General features: G+C 45.0%; 1 protein-coding gene across 1 annotated transcript in view; it reads left to right on the forward strand.

Moving 5' to 3' along the window:
* The window catches only part of CACNA1G (calcium voltage-gated channel subunit alpha1 G), a 199,046-nt gene that overhangs the window by 167,573 nt on the left and 5,345 nt on the right, over positions 1-26,128 (forward strand). Inside the window, exons 26-34 of the mRNA XM_075014142.1 lie at positions 107-216; positions 1,801-1,934; positions 3,602-3,672; positions 5,278-5,356; positions 5,467-5,588; positions 6,953-7,297; positions 11,080-11,220; positions 18,947-19,136; positions 22,305-22,474. Coding sequence (XP_074870243.1) covers positions 107-216; positions 1,801-1,934; positions 3,602-3,672; positions 5,278-5,356; positions 5,467-5,588; positions 6,953-7,297; positions 11,080-11,220; positions 18,947-19,136; positions 22,305-22,474 — 1,362 coding nt within the window. The remainder of the gene's footprint in view (positions 1-106; positions 217-1,800; positions 1,935-3,601; positions 3,673-5,277; positions 5,357-5,466; positions 5,589-6,952; positions 7,298-11,079; positions 11,221-18,946; positions 19,137-22,304; positions 22,475-26,128) is intronic.

The following is a 26,128-nucleotide window of genomic DNA, read 5'->3' on the forward strand; positions in this document are numbered from 1 at the left end:
TCATCATTTGTTTCTTATGCAATGCATAATTCTGGTGGCAGCAGGATGGCAGCAAAACCATGCAGCGAAGTGTGCAGCTAACCTCAGTTTTGTATCCATGTTCCAGGTTCTTGATGAAGCGCTGAAGATTTGCAATTACATCTTCACTGTCATCTTTGTCTTGGAATCTGTTTTCAAGCTGATTGCCTTTGGGTTTCGCCGGTTCTTCCAAGACAGGTAAAAAAGATTAGATCCTGCATGTCTGTGACAGCACTGGACACTCAGTAGATACTGGTCCAAATTCAAGGGTGATGCAAGACAGTGGTGAAAGCTGAATATTGAGACCCTGATGCTCTTCCCATGGTAACAGTTTCACACCAGTGCTGCTTCAGCCACATCAATCAGATTACCATCCCTGTGAGAGGAGATTTGGACCCTGAATGTCCATTTGCAAGTGGGAGGAAAGAATGTAACTGGCAGTGAATGGACTAGATGATCTCCTGAGGTCTCTTCTAGCCTTAGATTTTATTAATGGGTGGAATGGGTATGATTTTTACAGTGCAGGGCTGATTTTCTTCACACACTGTAATGATACGGGTGTAACAACCAGGACTTCAGTGGAGTTATTTTTGGTTTGTGCTGGAGCAGAATGAGGCCTAGGAAAAAAACAAGGCGGGGCCTCTTTATTGTACAGCACTGAACAGCAAATCAGGGCAAGCGACTGCTTTATGCAGTTACACCCTCTTGCTACCATATTTAGGCCTGATGTGTAACTTACATCACTATTGATTTTGGCATTGAGATGTCCTTGGGAGCTTCATAGGTCCTGAATTTAACCCCATGTTCTTGCTATATCACAAAATATAATCTGAGGGGGAAGGATAGCTCAGTGGTTTGAGCATTGACCTGCTAAATCCAGAGTTGTGAGCTCAATTTTTGCAGAGGCCATTTAGGGATTGGGGCATATAGATGTCAGGGATGGTGCTTGGTCTTGCCAAGAGGGCAGAGGACTGGACTAGCTGACCTCCCAAGGTTCCTTCCAGTTGTAGGAGATGTGCATCTCCCACAAAAAAAGAAAAATGAACTCTCCTCTTACCAAGACAACTGTCAAGTCTCATCTTTCTTCCCACTGTGGACTGGACAGTGCTGTCCTGGTGAGAGCAACAGACCAGGAGGAACTGCAGGCATTGTCCCTACTGGTTTATGATGAGCTGTAACTGAGTTAAGATCTTGCTACATTTAATGTCAGCCACCCCCATCCCCCTGTCCTCACTTTTTTCATCTTCCTCAAGGCGAATGTCAAAAACCTTTGGAGTTATGCCAGACTTCTTCCCTAAAGAAAATCATTCCTCTCCAACTTCTAGCTAATCCGACATCACTGTTGTGACCAACCTTTCTATCTATCTAATTTAAGTCTTTCTAGAGGGCCTTTCACCATGGCATAATCCTTGTATGTTTCCTTTTGCCCAGTTTCACTGTGTTACAGTGACTGAACGTTGTAGCAAATCTTGCAGTTCTTACTTGGGCAATGCACCCAATGAGTTCAGTAAGAGTTTTGCCTGGCAAAAGGCTGCACCAAGGTTGCTGAATTTAGGATGATGTCTGGATTATCCCGGGTATAAACTCAGCCATGGCTTTGTATTTGGTTTAAGGTTGGCTGATCCCATAATCTAAAAATAAATTTTGTACAATCCCCTCAAATAAAGTTTCAAAAGTCATTTATTTGAAGCCTTAGTGCCACTGAAATGACTGGAATGTGTTTAAAACAAACCAACGCCCACTGCAAATACCTTAGTCCCCGTGATTTTGTGTTGTCTTCAGATGGAACCAATTAGACCTGGCAATTGTGCTGCTGTCTATCATGGGAATCACTTTGGAAGAGATTGAAGTGAATGCCTCGCTGCCCATTAACCCCACCATTATCCGTATAATGAGGGTGTTGAGGATTGCTCGAGGTAAGACAGCATCAATGTGGAAATCATTTTTGTTTGAGGTGCTTTTCTGCCTGTGATGTGCTTGGGAAACAACTGCATGCCACATACCCTTCGCAGTGCATTTTGTTCTGGCATCAACACATTGTAAGCAAATAAGGGAACAAAAGAGGGGAAAACATCCCAGAAGAGCCAGGGAGCCGAGCCAACTGACCACGTGTTCCTCAAGGCCACTGGAAGATGTAGATCTTCTTAGAAAAGAGAATCCACTATGAATTTCATTCATGGATGAACCTTGAAAAGCAAAGTTTGGCATGCTCTTGAAATCAAGTATGTCTCAAATATCTGGAAATTAGACTGGGGTTTCAGAGCACATCACAGCCATGCACTAGAGAGTCAGCAACTTATTAAAAACAACAAGGTGGTTAATAAATTTGATTTCCCTTGCAATGTTCCCCCTTGTTATTGTGTGAGAGAACATGTCTCCTTTGCTTTGTATCCAGATGTGCCCTGGAGATGATGGTGATGAGGCTTACTTGTTTAGGGTCTAATTTTCAGAAGAGCTGAACATCCGAAGTCCCAGCTGATGTCAGTGTAAGCCTGAAGTGCTCAGCCCCTTTGGAAATCTGGCCCTAACTGTTTGTAAAGTGCTTTGAGAGCTTCATGGGGGACAGTATTGTCAAGCAAAGTTATCATTCATGGCTGTTATTCTACCTGAAGCAAAAATAGAATGGAAGTAGATGAAATGCAGTTGAAGCCAGAAATGGAGTCTCAGAGGCAGTTTCCTGTACATTAGGTACAATACAAAAGGAAAAGCATTTGCAGTTTCCACCTGGAAACTCACCTCTTACCGAAAAGAACACGAAATCAATGCCCACGTAAATTAGGGGGGAAGGCAGGCAGGTGTGGCCCTCAGAAGATAAAAAGTCTCAGGGGGTAGTCGTGTTAGCCTGTAACTTCAAAAACAACAAGCTGTCCTGTGGCACCTTAGAGACTAATAAATTCATTAAGTCATGAGCTTTCGTAGGCTAAACCAACTTCATCAGATGAAATTCTGATGATGTGGGCCACGAAAGCTCATGACCTAGTAAATTTGTTAGTCTCTGAGGTGCCACAGGACTTCTCAGATGGTGGTTAGTTCAAACCAAGGATGAGAAAAAAAAGATTCAGGGTCATAACTCAGGGAAGGATATCCTCAGGGCTGTATATTTAGTACTGGATTCAAGACCCAAATGAGAGAGACCCCTAAAGGGGCAAATTACATCCTTGGTATAAGCTTTGCTAAGTCAATGGCCTGAATCCGGCTTCATAACTGTTTAGCTGTAAGCAGAATTCTAAAGGAATGTACATCTGGTAACACTGACCTTTCTAAACCTGTTTACTACACTGAGAAGAAGACGCTGTCAGAAGAAAAGGTCACTCTTACATTCCTAGCATTGCCCAATCCAGAGAGAGAGAGAGAGAAAATAATATGGTGATTCTTTCCTGATGCCTGAAGACACAAGATGCTGCTATTCACAGGATTCTAACAGCATCTGGACAACCCAGCACTCTATAACAAGGCCTTAAATTTTAGTTGCTAATGGGGAGCACTTGACATGATTTTATGCTTGAGGGATCTTCCCAGCTCTAAAATCTGTCTCCACACTAATGCTGCAGCACTAACCTTCTGAACTGTCACTTTTCTGCAGTGTTAAAGTTGCTGAAGATGGCTGTAGGGATGAGAGCCCTGCTGGACACAGTCATGCAAGCACTGCCTCAGGTAATTCATTGTCTTCGCAGAAAAAAAAAATCTCACCAGGACCAGAATTAAAACCTTATTGCAGTTGGCTGTTTGTGGACTGTCCCCTGGTTTCTGTCTATATTGGCAGTAGAAAATTGCATTTCCCTTTAAAAACTTAATCTCAGAAGTTATCCAGGTCATATCGCCCCCTCAGGGGTTAAATTGTGTGAAAGAATACGGTGAGAAGCGGATGTAGTGGAACATCAATTAATATTGTCAAAACAAAAAGCAGTCAAGTAGCACTTTAAAGACTAGCAAAATAGTTTATTAGGTGAGCTTTCGTGGGACAGACCCACTTCTTCAGACCATAGCCATACCAGAACAGACTCAATATTTAAGACACAGAGAACCAAAAACAGTAAGGAAGGAGGACAAATCAGAAAAAGATAATCAAGGTGAGCAAATCAGAGAGAGTGGAGGGGTGAGGGGGAAGATCAAGAATTAGATTGAGTTAAGTATGCAGACAAGCCCCTATAGTGACCAAGGAAGTTCCATTAACACATGGTTTGAATCGGGATGGGAACTTCCTTGGTCACTATGGCTACGTCTACACGTGAAGCCTACATCGAAGTAGCCTATTTCGATGTGGCGACATCGAAATAGGCTATTTCGATGAATAAAGTCTACACGTCCTCCAGGGCTGCCAACGTCGATGTTCAACATCGACGTTGTGCAGCACCACATCGAAATAGGCGCAGCGAGGGAACGTCTACACGCCACAGTAGCACACATCGAAATAAGGGTGCCAGGCACAGCTGCAGACAGGGTCACAGGGCGGACTCAACAGCAAGCCGCTCCCTTAAAGGGCCCCTCCCAGACACAGTTGCACTAAACAACACAAGATACACAGAGCCGACAACTGGTTGCAGACCCTGTGCCTGCAGCATGGATCCCCAGCTGCCGCAGCAGCAGCCAGAAGCCCTGGGCTAAGGGCTGCTGCCCACGGTGACCATAGAGCCCCGCAGGGGCTGGAGAGAGAGCATCTCTCAACCCCCCAGCTGATGGCCGCCATGGAGGACCCGGCAATTTCGACGTTGCGGGACGCGGATCGTCTACACGGTCCCTACTTCGACGTTGAATGTCGAAGTAGGGCGCTATTCCGATCCCCTCATGAGGTTAGCGACTTCGACGTCTCGCCGCCTAACGTCGAAGTTAACTTCGAAATAGCGCCCGACGTGTGTAGCCGCGACGGGCGCTATTTCGAAGTTAGTGCCGCTACTTCGAAGTAGCGTGCACGTGTAGACACAGCTTATAGGGGCTCGTCTGCATACTTAACTCAATCTAATTCTTGACCTTCCCCCCCACCCCTCCACTCTCTGATTTGCTCACCTTGATTATCTGTTTCTGATTTGTCCTCCTTGCTTACTGTTTTTGGTTCTCTGTGCCCTAAATATTGAGTCTGTTCTGGTCTGGCTATGGTCTGAAGAAGTGGGTCTGTCCCACGAAAGCTCACCTAATAAACTATTTTGCTAGTCTTTAAAGTGCTACTTGACTGCTTTTTGTTTTGATAGTGTATAGACTAGCACGGCTCCCTCTCTGTCAATTAATATTGTTCTCCCTCCCTATTTCTTTTTCTCTTTCCAGGTGGGGAATCTGGGTCTTCTCTTCATGTTGTTGTTTTTCATATTTGCAGCTCTTGGAGTGGAGCTGTTTGGTGACCTTGGTAAGTTCTCCGCAGAGCTAGCTGTACAGGCAGCAGAAGGAAATAGCTGTAGTGAGGGGGAATGTGCAAGAGATCATGTCTAAACGAGATTCTTCTGGTTGATCACACAGAATGCGATGAGACACACCACTGCGAGGGGCTAGGGCGGCATGCCACTTTTAGAAACTTTGGAATGGCCTTTTTAACGCTCTTCCGGGTCTCAACCGGGGACAATTGGAATGGGATAATGAAGGTAAGAGATCCCTGGAGACTGAGTGTTGATGACAATTTCTAGCATTACAGACTTTCTCTCTCTGTTCCCACCCAATAACAGAATCAGATGTGGCACTCAAGCTGTGACAGTCCCTGGATTTGTTGATTCGGGGCCTGGGCATTTTCTCAAAGCAATACTTTTTAACTCTTGCCTGACAGGACCTGGGTTTTCTGGCCCTCAGATGCATTGTAAGTTCACAGGTGGTAGCTTGCGGACAAGAGGTTGAGGCATTAGTTCAAATGAGTGGTGTGTTTTGTACAGGGGCTCCAGTAGGATTGTTGTTGTTATTATTGTTATTAGGATTGTTGCTATCACACTGAAACAAATAAACCAAACGTGCAACTGATGTTGCCTGTGTCCATTGGAATAGCTGCACTTTAAAGCCAGACCTACACTAATGGGGAAGATCGATACACAGCTCCAGCTACATTAATTATGTACCTCGAGTCAATGTACCTTAATTCGCACTTCAGCACGATTTCCACTACAGGAGGTCAAACACTCCCATTGACTTCCCTTCCTCCTCGCAAGAAGCAGGCATACCAATGCTGACAGGGGTGCCCTGTCAGTTCGATTTAGTGCATCCCACCAGATGTGCTAAACTGAACTCTAGAAAATTGACCACGGCACTGTTGATCTTTCACTGAGTGTAACCTTGCAAAATGGCCTTTCAGAATGGAGAATCTAGGATAAGCTCGTTCTCTGGGATTATAAAGGAGCAGCAGCGGCACCAACAGCTGCCATGGGCCCTGAGGCAAGGTGGGAAGGGGATCCCAGCGTTGGGCCCTGGGGGGGTGGGGCCTAAGGTGGAAGGGGCGGAGCCTAGGACATTTGGCCCTCAGTGCTGCCTGGACCAGGGTGCTGGCTCTCCTGCTTCCTCACAGTTGCACGCAGGGTGCAGCAGTGCTGCCGTGGCAATTCAAAAGGACCCAGAGCTCCAGTTGCAGCCCCTTTGAAATGCCAGGCCTGGAGCAAAGGCCCTGTCTGCCCTCCCCACCCCTGTTGGTGGGCCTGAGGAGCAGATAGGCATTGCCTGTAGGGATGTACTGAGAATAGCTCATGTTTTCTTTGTGCCTACGTGCAGGGCTGGATACTCCTCCAGTGTTGGTCATCTTACACATGACTCGAGTGGGTGAGGTTTTGCTGAGGGGTAGTTTGCTGTTCTAGATGGATGTGAAAATTATCCATGAAACTAGTCACATCATCTATAGGTCCTCAGTAGACAGTCGTCCCTTTGGGCCTTATGCTTGCGGGATGCAGGGAAAGCAACTGTTGAGATCAGGCCCTGTGTGGTGAACTGGAGTTTTGTGTGTTTCCATAATCATTTTTCTCCCTATCACCAGGACACATTGCGTGACTGCGACCAGGAGTCCACCTGTTACAACACAGTCATCTCACCCATCTACTTCGTCTCCTTTGTGCTGACGGCCCAGTTTGTCCTGGTGAACGTGGTGATTGCTGTGCTCATGAAACACCTGGAAGAGAGCAACAAGGAAGCCAAAGAGGAGGCAGAGCTGGAAGCAGAGCTGGAGATGGAAATGAAGACTATCACTTCAGGCCCACTCCCTGCCCCAGACCTCTTTGCGTGGACAGGCAGTAATGGTGGAGAAAGGCCCGAGAACTCCAGAGGGTGTACCAATCCCATGCAATTCAAGGTGGATTCTCAGCTGTCATTAGCTTACCCTATGGTGAGAATCTCAGGTGGAGGATGAAGAGCAGGTTGGCCTGCCTATTTGCTAAGGGAGGAGATGCACGAAACCCAGTGAAGGACTGAGTGTACAGTGCATTGGGGAGTTGTATTCCTCTCTGTCCATTGAGGGACTTCCTGCCTGTTGTGATACTCTTTGCTATGATGTAGAGACCTTCACACCAGATTGTCACTTCTGTTCAGGTGCAAAGAGCTCTGTGTCTGTTCTAGAGATGGGCCCAAGCCACAGAGTTCAGATCTGGCTCCAGACATGAAGGAGAGTTTCTCTTCCAGGATTTTGTTCGGGTTCCTGCGTTGCTCATATGGGGAAAATACGGAGGGCGTCTGAGCCTCCTCTCATTCACACTTAGACAAATCTGCAGTAACGCCACTGAAGTGAATGGAGTTATATCAGCATACAACTAGTGTGAGAGCAGAGGCAGGCCCGAGAGGTGTAATTTTGTAAGAACATAAGAATGACTGCAATGGGTCAGACCAAAGATCCACCTAGCCCAGTATCCTGTCTTCTGACAGTGGCCAATGCCAGATGCCCCAGAAGGAGTGAACAGAACAGGTGATTGTCAAATTGACAATGTCAACCATTTCCAGCCACCCCAACCCATCCTGGCTAATAGCCATTGATGGTAATAGTTATCGATGGCTTTTTTTTTCTTTTAAATAATACATAACATTTATGTTTTATGGAAATTAAGGTTTAAAATGTACACACCTACACACCCGTGCTCCCTAGACAAGATTATTTAATAATAGTCAAATCCACTGAGAGCTTGATTCTACCCCCACCGAAGTCCATGGCAAAGTTCCTCTCGACTTTAGTGGTGCAGGCCCAGGGCCATAGAGCCACAGTTGTTGATACTGCACTGCTTATATGTGTAAGCTCTAAAGGACTTTCACTAGTCTCTCAAAACCAGTTTCTGAGTGAATCCTGCCTGAGAACTGGGCACATGAGGGGACTCAGACTGCTCCTTATTTCATTAGCGGGGCCCTGAAGCACAATTATACACACACACAAATAGGCCAGTCTCTGTTCAGATGCCCAGATGATTGCAAGAGCCGTGTCTACACGTGCACGCTACTTCGAAGTAGCGGCACTAACTTCGAAATAGCACCTGTCACGGCTACACGCACCAGGCGCTATTTCGAAGTTAACTTCGACGTTAGGCGGCGAGACGTCGAAGTCGCTAACCCCATGAGGGGATAGGAATAGCGCCCTACTTCGACGTTGAACGTCGAAGTAGGGACCGTGTAGTCGTTGCGCATCCCGCAACTTCGAAATAGTGGGGTCCGCCATGGCGGCCATCAGCTGAGGGGTTGAGAGATGCTCTCTCTCCAGCCCCTGCAGGGCTCTATGGTCACCGTGGGCAGCAGCCCTTAGCCCAGGGCTTCTGGCTGCTGCTGCGGCAGCTGGGGATCCATGCTGCAGGCACAGGGTCTGCAACCAGTTGTAGGCTCTGTGTATCTTGTGTTGTTTAGTGCAACTGTGTCTGGGAGGGGCCCTTTAAGGGAGCGGCTTGCTGTTGAGTCCGCCCTGTGACCCTGTCTGCAGCTGTGCCTGGCACCCTTATTTCGATGTGTACTACTTTGGTGTGTAGACGTTCCCTCGCAGCGCCTATTTCGATGTGGTGCTGCGCAACGTCGAAGTTGAACATCGACGTTGCCAGCCCTGGAGGACATGTAGACGTTACTCATCGAAATAGCCTATTTCGATGTTGCTACATCGAAATGTTGGCTTCACGTGTAGACGTAGCCAAGATCTGTAATTGTGTTTTAACTTTTACATCCACCTATTTAGCTCCTATTACTTATAAAATAGAAAATCTTGAGTTTCACAGGAGTAAATTAAAAGACCTGTATTTGCCCTTTTAGTAGGTAAACTAATGAGTAGTCTCATGGCTGAGAAATCCATTTGTTGATATTTAGCAATGAAGACAGAGTAAATGTCTGTTTAAGCTTATTTTCTGTCCCTAAGCTGTTGGACCATGTCTCTCACTATTAAGATACATGGTGGATCCCAGAAGTATGAGGCGGATCCCAGAGCTGTCCTGACAGCAGAAGTAAAAGTAGTTCAGGATAAAAACAGGGACCTCCTTGGTAAATTATATCTTGCTGTACCTTTACAAACAAATGTGCTTTCACCTCCCCTGCTATCTCTCCATAGACAGACAGACACACATACCCTCTGAGCACATATGGTACACTGCACATTTGGTGTTTGGGCAAACAGTGGGCTTGACTGTTGCCTAACTAGACAATATTGGCCAAGGCTGTAGCTAATCTGGTAATATTCTCTATCAAGCCGAGGGTTGCAGGCCTGCCCTTCTGCTGTATGGGGAGCTAATGTATTTACTGTGTCCTTTCCTCCATCCCAGCAACAGAGCACAAGATTTTCTCCTTTATCTTTTCAGTCTGTTTGCTTCAGTCTTTTCTGGGATTATCCTATATTGATCTCTTTCTGCATCAGCAACAATGAGACAGAGAGAGAGAGAGAGAGAGAGAGAATGATTATAGATTGTGTGGCTGGTCATCTTCAGCATAGGCACAGATCAGCAGCTAAGCTAAGCAAAGCAAACAAATAGGTGGAGAAACAGAACAATTAGAATGATACCATCAGCTGTTCAAGCAGCTTTAGAAATTTCATTTGGCTTATCCCCTCTTTGGAAGTGTGCTGGGAGAGGTTTACTCCATCCTCTCATATATTCTTCAGACTCTATTCATTGCTCTTTCCACCAAAACAGATACTTCAAAAATCTCAGAATGGTTTTATTCTGAAATAACCATGATCATTTGATTTCCTTCCTACCAAAACAAATTATTCTCCGCAACAAATCTGGTGCTCAACTACATGATGGTAGAGGAATACAGTTCTCAGAATGCACTCCTGCAAGGTCATGTGGTCAGCATGCTCCTTTGCTTGCACATTCCCTAGAATATTTGTATCGCGTGCCAGTGACTGTAACAAAGATCCTCATTTCATTGTACATATTGGCTCTTCCCTGCACAAAGGAGAGAACTTTAAAATGACTTTTAATAATTGTGAAAATTAGATGTTGTTATACATAATATTTCTGCTGTATACATGAAGGCCAACCTTTTTAAGGGTGGGAGCTTAAATTTAGAAACCTAATCCCATATTTATCTACCTAACCCACCTTGATTAGTGTCCTGATATTCACCTATGTTGAGCAGCCACAATCTCCGTGAAAGCTAGTGAGATCGGAGAATGCTTGGCTCCTACAACAGTCAGGGCACTTTCATTTCTGTGGAGCCCAGGTATGGATTTAGGTACTTAACACTAGGCCCCCCCATGTTTGAAAATGTTGCTGCTAAGTGTTTTATAGAAGTTCCACAGCTATAGTTTCATTACAAATTCCTGGTAAGACGCAAATGGATTCTGTTACAATGGCCCCACCAGACTCCTGTGACTCGGAATGACTAGTTATGGGCTTTCAGGATGAGAGTAATGTCTGAAGATGGGCCCAAGCCAAGTTCCCTGCGGCATCTGGCTTTGGTCCTGTCTCTGGTGATGTCTGAGAAAGCTTCTGACTCTGATATTACTGCACTGTTCTCTTTCCTCCTCTGTCTCATCCTTTTCCTTCCTGACCATTTCTATTACTGCTGATCCCTCTGAAAACTATGATTTTCTTCTCTTTTCCCCTGCCCTTTTCTCTCTTCCTGGCCCTCTCTTTCATCTCCGTCCCTCACTTTCTCTCTCTCTTTTTGGCTTGCCTTATTCTTCTGCATGCTTTATGGCACCCCTCCCAGGAAAGACACTTGTTTGATACCATATCACTGCTGATCCAGGAATCTCTGGAAGGAGAGTTGAAGCTGATGGACAACCTGTCAGGCTCTGTGTGCCATCATTATGCCCTTCCAGCTCCTGAATATTACAACTCTGAGAAACAGGTTAATATTCCTCCTTTCCCGCGAAGTTTGTGTCCACTTCAATTTGGCTGAGACCTTTACTGAAGCCATCATGGTGGTGGGGGAGGGGTTAACAGCAGTAGGGATTGTGAAGACTAAATCAGCAGGGTTATTTTATGGGGGAGGGCAAGTTATCTTATCTTTGTTAAAGACAGTATATATTGTTGTGCTAGTGCAAGTGTGCAGCATATAATCTCCCCTCTTCCGGGTACTAAAGCCAAAATTAAATTTCTCTGTACGTGAATGGTATTAGGATGATCACCAAATGTAGCCCAGATAACTGGATTCATGCATTGCAACTGCACAGGTGCAGGGATCCAACCATGCAGAGTGGACTGCAAAATGGGAGCTTGTGGGCCAGATCCTTGCGTGGTATGAAAGGGCATCTGTCCATTTTGTGGCATTGCCCATTTATACTAGCTGAGGAGGCAGCCCTATTGGTCCCTCTAAATAGATCTCTTGCAAGTTTCTCCTGGTCTCCAATCTAAACTGAATTAGGGAAACCAAGTCAGTACTTTAGAATGTGCTTATATCCCTAAGAAATCAGTGAGGTTTAGATATGTGCTTGAAATCAATCAAGTATTTAAGTGCTGTCTACGATAAGCGTAGACTTAAGCATGTGTGTAAGTAACCTGAACCAGGCCCTTAGCCTTTTAAGATAATACTAGTCAATTAATTTTTTTAAAATGACTCTAGCTAGAAATAAAATTCCTGCTTTCTCCTATCCATTACTCCTTCCAGCAAACCCTTTTTCATATGACATAAGCTAATTCAAATACCCTCTTTTTTTCATTTTTCATTTTGCCTGAGAAAAATCCAATAGTGCTGTAATTTTTTCCATAAAATATCTGAATGTTTCTTATTAAAGCAGTTAATAGTAATCTCATTTACCAGTTCACTGAGTACTGTAAATTATTCAGCTCTTCCTTAGGCAGGGAGAAAAAGTTTCTATACACTGAGACTTATACCTTTCTAGGTTTCACAGTTTGGGGGTAACTTTTTACCCTCTAATTGTTACTTAGCACTTCCACCATGGTGGGGCTTATTAACTTACAGGTAGAGGTTTCCTTTAAAAACTGTGATGGGAGGGACCAGGTAGCTCTGTCACCCGTTTTTGTTTTTGTTTTCTCAGTCCTGGGGACTGCTGAGAGCTTGTATGGCTGTCAGCGTAACTTAGAGCAGCTTCAGGGCTCCTATAACCTATCCCCAACAAGTAATAGCCCCAAAAGGTCCATTACACCAGTCAGGAATTGCTATCATCTTCCACATACTGACCACATCCCCCTTTTCTTCACCATGTCCTTAGGCTGTGGAGGAGAACCCAGGAAGGCCAGCATAGAGCTAGTAATATCAGTCTTGTGCCAGCCAGGAATCCACCTGCCAAGCTGGAAGAGTTTCAATTGCCCTATTAGGGCATCTCTCTGGCCCCTTTGCACACCTCAGTGGCAGCCAGGTTCTAGGGGACAGAGGTGCATAGGACCTGCAAGTGCCCTTTATCTAGATTTTCTGGTTCCAGCCACAACCAGAGACAGAAGCAGTGCAACACAGTGACAGATGATAGAACAGCTTTTGCACTGGATGCTAATGTAACTCACAGTCTTTCTGACTCTGAAGGACATGCTAGAAATCCAACAGGAAAGCCTGTTCTTGTAAGATTGCTAGCCAGCCTCATGTCACAGATCCAGAGGGTAAGAGAGTTTGGATAGATTTCAGAAGAATCATCAGTCTCGTGACTTTCTGAACCAAACCTCTGACTCTTGTGAGGTTGATTCATCACTAGATTTAATTAGCCCCATGTGAAATAGTATGATTCCATTTCCAAAAGTAGGAGTGCTGGAGAAATCAGCTCTTTGGTAGGTTGGATAGAGCAGGCTCCGGTCTACCACTTGTCTTGAAAGATGCATTCCTGTTGAAACAGAGTGCTTGAACTCTGAAGATACAAGTGCTAATGCTTTGAATAAGGAAAGGAATTGCTGACATACTGGGAGCCCTAGAGGCAACTCTGTGGACCTAGGTCTTGGTGTAGACGCCATAGTTACAGAATCATAGAATACTAGAAATGGAAGGGACTTCAAGAGGTTGTTGAGTCCAGTCCCCTCCACTCACAGAAGGACAAAATACCATCTAGATCAGGGATCAGCAACCCCCATATGGGCACCAAGAGTGGCACTTGAACTCAGCCCTGGCCCTTCTCCCCCATGCTCAAAGCCATGCTGCCTGTGGATGAACAAAAGATCAGCTCATGCTACCAACCCCCACCTAAACAGTAAAGCACGTCATCTTCATTTACTAATGAAGCTATTGTAAGTAGGGCTATTAGGCTATGTCTACACAGCACATTATTCCTAAATAACCTATTCCATAAGAGGTAGTCCAGACTAGCTTATTCTGAAACAGCACAGCTACACACAAAATGCATTTTATAATAGCGCTCCGCTATTTCAAAATAGAGCGTTTACACACAACAGAGCCTGTTTCAAAATAGAGCCATTGGACGCACTATGGCTTATTTCAAAATAGGCTCTGTTCTCTGAGGCTGGGTCTACACGTGCCCCTTCCTTTCGAAAGGGGCATGTTAATGAGCAGGTTTGAAATATGCTAATGAGGCACTGCAATGACTATGCAGTGCCTCATTAGCATAATGGCAGCCGCAGCACTTCGAATTTGTATCTTTTCAAATTGCGTGCTGACCATGGAGACGGGACCTTCTGAAAGGCCCCCCCCCCAGTTTTCGAAAGCCCTTCTTCCGATCATCACGTAGGAAGAAGGGATTTCGAAAACTGGGGGGGGGGGCGGGGGGGAATCCTTTCAGAAGGTCCCATCTCCATGGGTGGCGCGCGATTCGAAAAGCCGCACTTTCGAATCGCCGTGGCCACCATTATGCTAACGAGGCACTGCATATTCATTGCAGTGCCTCATTAGCATATTTCTAACCTGCTTGTTAACATGCCCCTTTTGAAAGGAAGGGGCATGTGTAGACCCAGACTGACTGTGCAGCCCCTATTTCAAAATACCTATTTCTATTCCTTGTACAATGAGATTTACCAGCTTCAGAATAAGGTAGCTGCTATTTTGAAATAGCACTTCTGTTGTGTAGCTGCTTACATAGTTATTTCAAAATAGTGGCTGCCTTTTTGAAATAACTTTGCTGTGTGGACACCCTCAGTGACTTTAAAAAAATATCACTGGCACTCGGACCGTACATAAATGTCAAAAGATCAAATTTTGGCACTTCACCTCAGAAGTGGTGCTGACCTAGATAATCTCTGACAGATATTTATCTATGTTTATGCATGAATCAGCTTTATATAAGGCCCATAAAAAACCCCTGGCATGAACCGCACAGCCATAGAGAAGTGAATGAAAATCAGTAAGGCAGAGCTCAGGTTCGAAAGAGAATGCTTGCAAAGCCAAGCCCACACTTTAAATCTAGCATCTGGCTTCAAGGCTGCCAGCAGCAGTGACTCCGTTTTGTTAGAACACTGCCCTTTCTTTTGAGCAGTACTCCAGACAATTGCCCCAAAGCAAGGACATGTTGGGCTTTCCATTGGACAGCCATGTGTGCGCTCAAGGAAAGAGTTGAGCTAAAGGCTGCGTGGTTTGCTTGAATGTTTTTAAAGAGGACCTCTCAATGGAGCAATTACAACCCCTAATCCTGACCCCATCACTGACTTGCCATGACTCTGGGGAAGGCACAGAGGTCTAACTGTCCTAAGTGTCTAAAGATGCACATAGGTGCCCAGTGGGTTTTTTACAAACATCTAAGTGGGTTAACGAACTCCCATCAACGATTCAAAGCCCAGTGATGTAACTGGGAAGAATCTCAGTGATACCACTGGACCATGGATCAAGACTTTATGCCCCAGTTTACCCCATATGTAAAGTAATTTCATTACCTGCCTCCATGTGGCAGAGACTTAATCACCATTTGGGAAGTAGATTGAGACCTTAAAATGAAAGGCTTCCTAGATAGGTGTTGTTCTTTACACTGCATGTAGGAACTGCTGATTTTCTCCTACCCACATGATTTTGGTGTTTTGCATATCTCACGAGGATCCAAACAAGGTGGGCTAGAGTCGAAAAGAACTGGAACATTGCTACAGCACTTACAGATAGGAGATGTCAGAGAAGTTTGGAAGTTCTCAGTGCCTCCTATCCAGGGGTGGGCAATCAGAGATATATGGGCAGGATGCAGTTAGCCAGGGTTAGGCATGGTGGGCTGCCAGTGCTTTATTTATCTGCAGGTCTGCAGATGTGACCACTCGCAACTCCCATTGGCTGTGGGTCACTGTTCCTGGACAATGAGCACTGCGGGAAATGATGTCCTAATCCAGGCTGCTGTCTGCAGTTCCCATTAACCTTGGCAAACTGCCTCCAGCTTGTTGCCAACTGCTGCCCTAAAAGTTAGATGTCATTAGAGCAATCAAGATGCATATTGATACGTTTATTACCAAAAGTAGGCTTACTTTCACTTCCTGTTGTGTAGCGAGGCTAAATACATTAGTACGTCTTGAGCACTTTAAAATCAACTGATGCAAAGCCATTTATTATGATTATTATTCCTCAATTTGTCACATAGAAACCAGTGTTTCCAACAGCCCTGCAGCATACAGTTGTAAACTCTGTTGCAGATTATTTGTAAGTATTTCAGGCAGAAAGCAATGAGTTTTCCTACCCCATTTATCTATGCAGTGACATGAATGACATAGATGCTCTTATTTTAGGGATAACGCTTGATGATGATACTTTTTTCAAAAGATGTGTGTGTCCTGGTTTCTCATGTTTAATCATCTCTCCCTTGTTTAGATCCCTCTAGCTGAGATGGAGGCTCTGTCTCTGACGTCAGATATTCTCTCTGAAAAGTCCTGGTCCTTAGCTCTGACGGATGACTCTTTTCCTGATGATACTAACACACTCTTACTTAGTGCTCTGGAAAGCAATGTACATACACTGGTCACTATATATTCTGATGTTTACAGGGTTCTAAATACTGCTATCCCATGATTCATCACAGTGGTATTTTCGGTCCAAAGAACACCCAATCTTTTATCTAAAGAAGGCTTTTTATTTTTGGCACATTATGGAGAAACGTTGCATCAACTTCAAATTAAATAAAGAGCCCACTCACCCCTGCAAAAAGAAAAAATGGAGGGTGTGAATCTCAAAATTTCCCCTACATCCAAAGCAAATTGATATTTATGTCATAAAAGATATACACAGGAACAAATAGCTCATGCACCCCTGCCAGAAGGATTAGCTCCATCTTCTTGGATTGTAACTGACAATTTTTTATGAATAAGGAGCCTCGGTGCCTTGGGATGGGCACCAGATATACTTTTTTTTAAATACACCAGCTGCAGATCTCTCAGAGATGCTGCTTTTTTGTGAACTGTCATTAGTGACCAATATTGGATTTCTTTCTTTTTTGTAAGAAATTACCAGTATTTTGAGCCCTGCGTTAACCATCACCTTTTTGAAACATTAGACATTTTTAGCTGATGTGTAGCGGTCAAGTGCTTTTTTGCTGGTGTACAACAGACATAACTTCTCTTTCAACATTTTGGATCCATTCTTGTTTTCTCTGTTGTTGTCTATATAGCTATCTTTGTGTTGTTGATAAATTTTCTGTCATTCTATTTGATCGTCATCCTAATTAATATTTATTTGGGCTACATCTTCTTTAAACCGTGACAATATTTCCCATCATGCTTCATGGCATCATGTACAAAAGATTTTGTAAGCTACATTTAACATTCTGTATGGAACTTTTTGTTTGAAAACAAGATAAGGAGTGGAGGTGGGCTGAGGGTCTGGATCCAGATTGGGTAGAGATCACGAATCTGACAGCACTGCAGTCTCGTGAGCTGTTTTTGATAGGATAAGCTGTCAGCCATTTTAAATGGCTTTCATTAATTAGTTGCATCTGATGAAGTGGGTCTTTGCCCCCAGAAGCTTAGGTTCCAATAAACCTGTTAGTCTAATAAGGGGCCACAAGGCTTCTCTGTTTGTTCATTAAATTAGCCGTTCTTTCAAAATTTCTGCTGTCGGAGGCAAAAATCTGAGAAGGGTTTCACTGCACCAGGACTGGCAAATAAGCCACTTCTGAGTTTGGACCTCACTTGGAAACCTGAACAAAAAGAGTGATTTGGAGCCGATCTCCAATACAGATGGATTTGAATTTTAAAGTACACTTTTCACACCATCTCTTGTATTAAGCAAAATGATATTCAGCTAAAGGTAGACACATGCAAGTTGGTGGGAGGATTTCAAAACAGAAGTGTCAGCATTACTGGAATTGAACTTGTCCAACTCAGTTGAAGTCCTGTGTCACCTCTGTGACATGCATCTGACGAAGTGGGTCTTTGCGCACGAAAGCTGATGCTCCAATATATCTGTTAGTCTCTAAGGTGACACAGGACTTCTCGTTGTTTTTGCAGCTACAGACTAACATGACTGCTCCTCTGAAACGCCTCATTTGAGTTGCCTCAGGAGGCTGCAGTCACAAATGAATGTGGTTGATATCCATATCATCAAATTCATGAAGAATGAATTTTAATGGCAGAGAACTTGGATTTGGTTGGCCAATTTTACAGCAGTGGTCTCACTTCCCCCACAACACACACTCTTTTGTAAATTCCATTTAATCCTGTCATGTTCTACTGTGTACATAAAACTCTCTAATGAAATTTTGTTTCTATTGGAGGGCTAAATTACAAAAACCTCAGAATGTCTAGCTCAGAAAAATAGTAATGCTGAGAGTGAGCAAAAGATAAATTTGCCGGGAGAGAATTTTTAAACTACTCTGAAAGAAGGGGATCAAAGCTACATTGTTGACATGTTTGCCTGTTTTCTTTACTGGAGTCCTTTAAAGGCGGTGGTTCTTTTGTAAGAAATGCACAATTTGGCTTGTTTTGTTTCCATGTTTGAGAACACCTTAGACCTTCCTTTTTGGAATACAAAAACATAGGAATTGCCCTACTGGATCGGACCCAACGTCTATCTAGTGTCTGTCTGACAGTGGTCAGTGCCAAATGCTTCAGAGAGAGGTTGGAAGAGCCCTGCACTAGCAGATATGGGGTAGTCCACCCTATCTATATCTCTATATCTTTTCAGAGATTAGTTTATGCCCCAAAGAACCAAATTTAATATCCTGCCAACAAAGTGTCATTGTTTAATTATTACTCAAAGAAAAACCAATCAAATTGTAGTTGAAATCAAAGCAGGGTACATCTTCTGTGAACTGCACTGTTCCTTCATTCTCAGAAGAGGGATGAGTGACTGTTACCCACTAACCTTTGCAAAAATCTAACCGGCTTTGGCGGGCACATACGGGAGGCTTGATTTTTTTTTTTTATATAATCAGAGTTATGCAAAGCATGTGAGCCTTGCTGGGCCTTGAGGCATGATGCCTGTTTCAAGTATCCCTGAAATAGTCATGGTTTATTCCTGCAATGTTGCTTTCCTCTGCTTCCCAATATTTTTATGTGGTTCATTCTGTGTGGCGATAGTGACATTAGAAAATTAGGCGGCGAGCTTCCTAGTAGATCCATTTGTGCAAGTTTCATTTTGTTTCACTAGAATTTGTACATATCAACAACTTGCATGCACCATCATGCCCCATAGTTATTGCAATGGCTGTTGCTAGGGATTCTGGGTTCTTTGTGTCTTCCAACTCTGTGATGGTTTCTCACTCTCTCCCCCTTTGTAGACCGACGACCACTCCAAAGATGACCCTCTGACGCTATCCCCAAGCAAGGACCTGCTGAGCGTGCGGAAGCCTGCTGTCGGCCGCACGCACTCTCTGCCAAATGACAGCTACATGTTCCAGCCACCATACTCTGGCTCCTGTGCTGACTGCGAGGTCGAGAGGAACATGTCTCAACAGAAATTGCAGTCAGGTACCAATCTCTCCACTCTCACACTAGCAGTGCTGGAATTTTCAAAGCTTGCCTATCAAACAACTGGTGTAGCTATGCATCGTTTATATCAAGGGTACTTACATCGCTGTGTATTAGTTCTGATGGCAATTGGGTCTCCAGATCCCTAAGAGGGCTTGGAAAAGCCTATTGATCTGGTGTAAGCTAGTGAATTGGCCAGTCTCAAATACACACTTTCTCCATCTGAACCTCACACCCATTTTAGAAACATCTTTTAAAGGGTTTGCACAGAAGGAAGTGACTAGAATGCTGGGAGGGCAGCATTTATCGTCTGCGAGTGATGGGCAACAGGGTCTCCTCTTACGTTCTACCCTCCTATCGCTGCCTGCAGGGGTCAGACTTCCTAAGAACTGTAGAAGCTTCACCAGTCTCAGCACAGCAAGCTGAGGCCTATGAGTGAAACCCCCAGCGGAAATTGTCTTTGGAGGATTATTTCAATATTGTGACACAAGATCTGTTCTGTTGACATTTGGAAGCTATTAATAGGGACATTTATGCAGGAGGAAAAGTAAAGAAGCATCTCAAAAATCTACTGAAATATGTTGGACAGGGAGAAATTTGGTGGGGAGAAGGGACAGAAGGAGGCATGCATGGAAAAATGAGTGTATTGTCCTTTGCAGTATGGGTGGCTGGAGTATGTTCTGGGGCCAGCAGCAGAAGCCAATTTTGTAGGTCTGGTTAAGCTTTAGAGAAATGTCTTTCCTTTGAGGTTATTGTGATCCTGCAGCCAACTCCAAACAATCGCTCCCCTTCTTAGGGTGGGATGGCCTATGTTCAGGGCAAAACGGCTTAGCCCCCTTGAGTGCAGGGTGAAGTCCAGTGGTCATCATTAACAAAACCATGTGTCTGCTCTGCTCTGATGCGCAGCTCCAGCAAAAGCTGGCTGAGCTGCAGCAAAAGCCTGTGAGGAGCTATTAAAAGAGCTGGCAGGGACCTGGGTTGCAATAGGACAGTACCTGTAAGAAATTTTAACTTACTTTCACCCCTGCCTGGCATAGACCATACCAGGGGAATAAGTTGTGTTACAGTACAATGATAAGACACTGCAAGCCTGGCTTAGAAAAGGAACTGGTAGCAATTGTGTTTAAATGGGTTGAGTCAGCACTCAGTCAGTGACCCAGCAATGGAGTGGGGTCTGTACTGTTTTCTCCTGGGAATGAAAGCTGATGTCCTGTTCACAGTTATGTCATAAACAATTAAATATCTCAATGTTTTACAGCTGCCTTGTTACCCTGGCCAAATTTCCATTGCTTTACCTGGACAAAGTATTTGACCCAGCCTCAGGCCCACCAACAGCAGGAAACAAAGGAGGCAACTGCCCTGGCGCTCAGCCATTCAAAAGGGCTCAGAGCCTTGGGCCCTTTAAGTCATCAGTGGAATGCCATGTGGCGCGCTCCAGGGCTGGGGCGGCATGCCCAGGCAGTGTGGAGGGCTGTCTGCCCCAGCCCCACCTCTTCCAGGAGCATGAAGCAGAGCTCCTCTTCTCCCTTGCTGATAGCAGCCCAGCGAGGCTGTTGGCTCCCCTGCAAAACATGTACTAATGTTGCTGGGACCCATTCAAGGGTTGCCATTTCCCACCTACAAACTGGCTGCCTTTCAGAGCTGAGTGTAAGAGAACCCCCCATCTGGTTGCAGTTTGCAATTCTGTAAAGTGCTTTTAGTGAAGAGGGCCATAAGTGCCAGTAAGTAATTACTATGTTACAATGTTTCAAGCTGAGAAGAGTTTTGTTGTCAGGAAATCTGGCATTTGCAGGCGGTTATTCGTTTGAACATTCTTCCATAAGAGGTTATTTGTTCTGTGAATGATTCCCGGACAAATGAGATTCTGTGGGATGCATTCCAGGTTATATGAATTCCTGTGAAAAATGTTGGACTTGGGGGGAGGGAGAAGGCTTTGCCAAATTTCAGATGTAGCCAGCATGTATTCACAGTTAAGGAGTGCCACTGTAGAGTATTTCTTCCTCCCATGATGCTTTGTGAAACCATCCTGGCACTGAAACTTGCTACCTATATTTGCAGTTTTGCAGGTGTGGTTGTGCACGCTTAGTGAATTGCAGGCACATATGCTGAGGGCTTGTCTATACTACACAGAAGATGGACCCGGTCAGGGTCGTTCTTCCAAAGTTCATTTTCATGCATCTGATTTTGCGCATCTCTACCAATCTGTCTGGTGTCAGCAGTCAACCCCTGTACTCCTTGCTATCCTCTGTAAGTGAAGATAGTCAGGTAAGTTGATTTCAGATATGTTGATTCTAGCTACCCAATTGGTGTAGCTAGAATTGCATACCTGAAATCAACTTATTCCCTTAGTGTAGACCTGGCCTGATACAGTAGACCCTCGACTTACACGGCAGTTGCTTTCTTGTGCAACCCCACATAAGTCAAATTTCGCGTTACCTGGGGGAGCCAGGAAATTGACCAGTGCTTTTCCTGTCCCCTGTGAGTGGTGGGCAGCCCAGAGCCTGGCTTTTGGTTGTCTGCCACACACAGGAGCGGGGAAACTGGCCAGCACTGCTGCACTGGTCAGTTTCCCCTCTCCTGTGAGTGGCAGGCGCTGCAGCACTGGTCAGTTTCCCTGCTTCCCTGAGTGTTGGGGAGCCTGGAGCCAGGCGCCAGCTCCCCACCACTCTGAGCTGAATTAAACCAAGATACGTGCACTCAAGTTGCATGTATCTCAGGGTTCTACTTTATTTAGATTCAGCAAGATGATTTGCAGCGTCATGTAATTAGATGTCTCCTTACTGGAATCTGTACCCACAAATATGGAGGCTGGGTTTCAAAATTAGGCCTTTTAAATGTTTAGGTGGATACCACTCTGAGAAGCTATTTATAATAAATGAGAAATATAAGAATGACCAGACCGAACCATTCTAGGACAGTGTCTCTGGAAGTGGGCAGTACCAAATGCACCCAAGCAGGCGCCAAGATACCCCATCATCATAGATATTTCTGAAATAGCCTACCAGCCGGGGTGCATCTCACCAATCTCCAGGAGCTGGTGGCTGATGTAAATGTTTTTGTTGATTAAAAAGCATTCATTGTGCAGTGCCTGTCTGGGCCAATGGGAGCGTTTTCACTGACAGCTACAGATGAACATGTTACATTCCTCTTTCACTTCCCTCTCTCAAGGTTCAACGGCATCTGTGCAGTCCCAGCCAGCTGACACCAGTTCTCTCCTGCAAATCCCAAAAGATCCTTTTCACCACCTACAACCTCATGACCATTTGGAGAAGGAAGGCAAACCCCAGATCCCCCAAACTGTGCATTCTCCCTCTGCAGAAAAACTACTTCGTAGGCAGGTAAGCGGAGCTGAGATTCCAAACCTGCTGTAGTGCACTATTGGTGGATTACTGATGTAACAGAATAGGTTTATATGGACATTTCATGAGGCCTGTAAGGGTACGTCTACACAGCAGTCTTGTTCCGAAATAAGCTATACCAGAATAGCTATTCTGAAACACCTTATTTTGAAATAATGCTACTACACACAAAAATGCATTTTGAAATAGCACTTAGCTATTTCAAAATACAGCCGCTACACAGATAGGCTATGTCTACACGGGCAGTCTCTGTCAAGAGGTCACTGTCGACAGAAACCTTGGCAGTACCTCTGTCGACAGATCATGTCTGCACATAGAAGAGGCTTGAAAGTGCAAGCCGCTCTGTCGACAGAGAGCAGCCCGACTGCCCTGCGCTCTCTCGACAGAATGGGCTGACCGGAAGCTCTGTAAATAGGGCTGCCTGGGGAAACAGAAGCCCTCTCTGTTGACAGAAGTGTCTACTCTGTCAACAAAACACTGTAGACAGAGGTGTTATACCTGATAGGGGAGAGGTATGACGCTACCGCCTGAACAGCTGCATTTTGTCAACAATCTCTCAACAGAGCACTTGAACTGTGTACACCCTGGGCGAGTTTTTTCGACAAAAGCCAAGTTTTGTCAACAGAAGCTGCCCATGTAGATGTGGCCATAGAGCCTCTTTCGAAACAGAGCCATTGGATACACTATGGCTTATTTGGAAATAGGCTCTATTCTCTGTCTTACCAACACCTGTTTGGAAATAGCTAGTTTGAAATAGTCACTGTACCTCGTGAAATGAGATTTACCTATTTCAAAATATGTCAACTGCTATTTCAAATTTATTTTGACGTAGCTGTCGCATTGTGTAGCCGCTAGCATAGTTATTTCGAAATAATGGCTGTTATTTCAAAATAACTGTGCTGTGTAGACCTTCCCTAGCTGTGATCTAGGAATAACCAAAAAATGTGGTTTATTTTGAAGAGAAAACCATTCAGTGGTCTCCAAACAGTTGTCTGATGGGTTACATCATCTTTGGCAATATGCCTAAACATTCTCCATTTTATCGGTGCTTTGTCCTTCCCATCCTTCTCATCGATACAGCAAAGTGTTCCTTAGAGAATCACTAGAGTTCATTGAACTAGTTCCTAACCTCTGCGGAACGCTCTCCCCGACCCCAACGTAAGTGAGTGCACAATGATTGCAGATAATACCCCCCAATCAACGCTATGATTGTCGTAATTTCCTCTCATTAGGAAGAGCCATCCGTTTTGACATGGAAATGTGTGTTTTGTTTCAAAAAACCCAAGTGGTTTGTGTCTGAATAAGCAGACATGAGAAATGTACCTTTTCTAGAGAAGTGATGTGGAGTTGAGTTACTTTTGAGAGCCAGCATGAATATGAGCACATGAGCAGGGGAATCCCACCCTGGCTCATAGCACAGATGTGGCCTATGCTGAAAATCAATGAGACAGACACGTAGTCACTTTTTATATGGGCCTTAGGCTACGTCTACACGTGCAGCCAACATCGAAATAGCTTATTTCGATGTTGCAACATCGAAATAGGCTATTTCGATGAATAACGTCTACACGTCCTCCAGGGCCGGCAACGTCGATGTTCAACTTCGACGTTGCTCAGCCCAACATCGAAATAGGCACAGCGAGGGAACGTCTACACTTCAAAGTAGCACACATCGAAATAGGGATGCCAGGCACAGCTGCAGACAGGGTCACAGGGCGGACTCAACAGCAAGCCGCTCCCTTAAAGGGCCCCTCCCAGACACAGTTGCACTAAACAACACAAGATATACAGAGCTGACAACTGGTTGCAGACCCTGTGCCTGCAGCATAGATCCCCAGCTGCCGCAGAAGCAGCCAGAAGCCCTGGGCTAAGGGCTGCTGCCCACAGTGACCATAGAGCCCCGCAGGGGCTGGAGAGAGAGCATCTTTCAACCCCCCAGCTGATGGCCGCCATGGAGGACCCAGCAATTTCGACGTTGCGGGACGCGGATCATCTACACTGTCCCTACTTCGACGTTGAACGTCGAAGTAGGGCGCTATTCCTATCTCCTCATGAGGTTAGCGGCTTCGACGTCTCGCCGCCTAACGTCGAAGTTAACTTCAAAATAGCGCCCGACGCGTGTAGACGTGACGGGCGCTATTTCGAAGTTGGTGCCGCTACTTCGAAGTAGCGTGCACGTGTAGACGCAGCCTTAGGCTCCTAAGTCATTTACAAACTTCTGTAAAATGTACCTGTAGTTTAACATCTTCTGTTTTCTAACAAACAGAGACCATAATTAAAACCCTGCTAAGTTCTGAGGATGCATTTTCCTGCCCCATATCATTTTCTCACTGCGGCTGCGTCTACACGTGCACGCTACTTCGAAGTAGCGGCAGTAACTTCGAAATAGCGCCCGTCACGTCTACACGTGTTGGGCGCTATTTCGAAGTTGAAATCGACGTTAGGCGGCGAGACGTCGAAGTCGCTATCCCCATGAGCGGATGGGAATAGCGCCCTACTTCGACGTTCAACATCGAAGTAGGGACGTGTAGACGATCCGCGTCCCGCAACATCGAAATAGCGGGGTCCTCCATGGCGGCCATCAGCTGGGGGGTTGAGAGATACTCTCTCTCCAGCCCTTGCGGGGCTCTGTGGTCACCATGGGCAGCAGCCCTTAGCCCAGGGCTTCTGGCTGCTGCTGCTGCAGCTGGGGGTCCGTGCTGTATATACAGGGTCTGCAACTAGTTGTTGGCTCTGTGTATCTTGCACTGTTTAATGAAAGTGTGTCTGGGAGGGGCCCTTTAAGGGAGCGGCTTGCTGTTGAGTCCGCCCCGTGACCCTGTCTGCAGCTGTGCCTGGCTCCCTTATTTCGATGTGTGCTACTTTGCCGTGTAGACGTTCCCTCGTTGTGCCTATTTCGATGTTGGGCTGAGCAACGTCGAAGTTGAACATCGACGTTGCCAGCCCTGGAGGACGTGTAGACGTTATTCATCGAAATAGCCTATTTCGATGTCGCAATATCGAAATAAGCTATTTCGAAGTTGGGTGCACGTGTAGACGTAGCCTGCCAGTGATATGGGTCCTGCTTCATCTAATTACTTAAACATGTGCTTAACTTTAAGCATATGTTTTAATCTGTCTCTGTTCAGTAAAACACTTAAACATAAGCTTAAGTCTCATAGCTTGAAAATTAAGTGTTTTCCTGAATCAGAGCCATATATTTGGCTAATTTTGTAGCTCATCTTTACCCAATAGTTAGTTTCCCGTGTCTGACTTTTGTGTGTGTGCGTGCATGAGTGTGCGTGAGTGTGTGTATGTGTGTGTGTGTGTGTAATGTACATGGTGTATGTACGAAATGCAGAGATAATCATTTTTCTTTTTTCCCAAAATAATGTATCACTTGACTAAAATATATCCTCCTTTATTCAAAAAATTTTCCTTTTTTACACTGAGAAAATAAGACAGATAATTTATTGAGCCCCATAATGAATTTGGGGCACTAAGGTTAGAAGTTATGTTGATCTGTAATATTAAACTGACAAGTTAAATTCCTAATGTGTATTAGGGCAGGCCTATACTAAAGAGGAAGGTCAAATTAAGGTATGCAAGTCCTACTACGTTAATTACATAGCTTGAGTCGATGTACCTTAATTT

This window comes from Carettochelys insculpta, chromosome 20, assembly GCF_033958435.1.
Source record: "Carettochelys insculpta isolate YL-2023 chromosome 20, ASM3395843v1, whole genome shotgun sequence".
Classification (NCBI taxonomy): Eukaryota; Metazoa; Chordata; order Testudines; family Carettochelyidae; genus Carettochelys; species Carettochelys insculpta.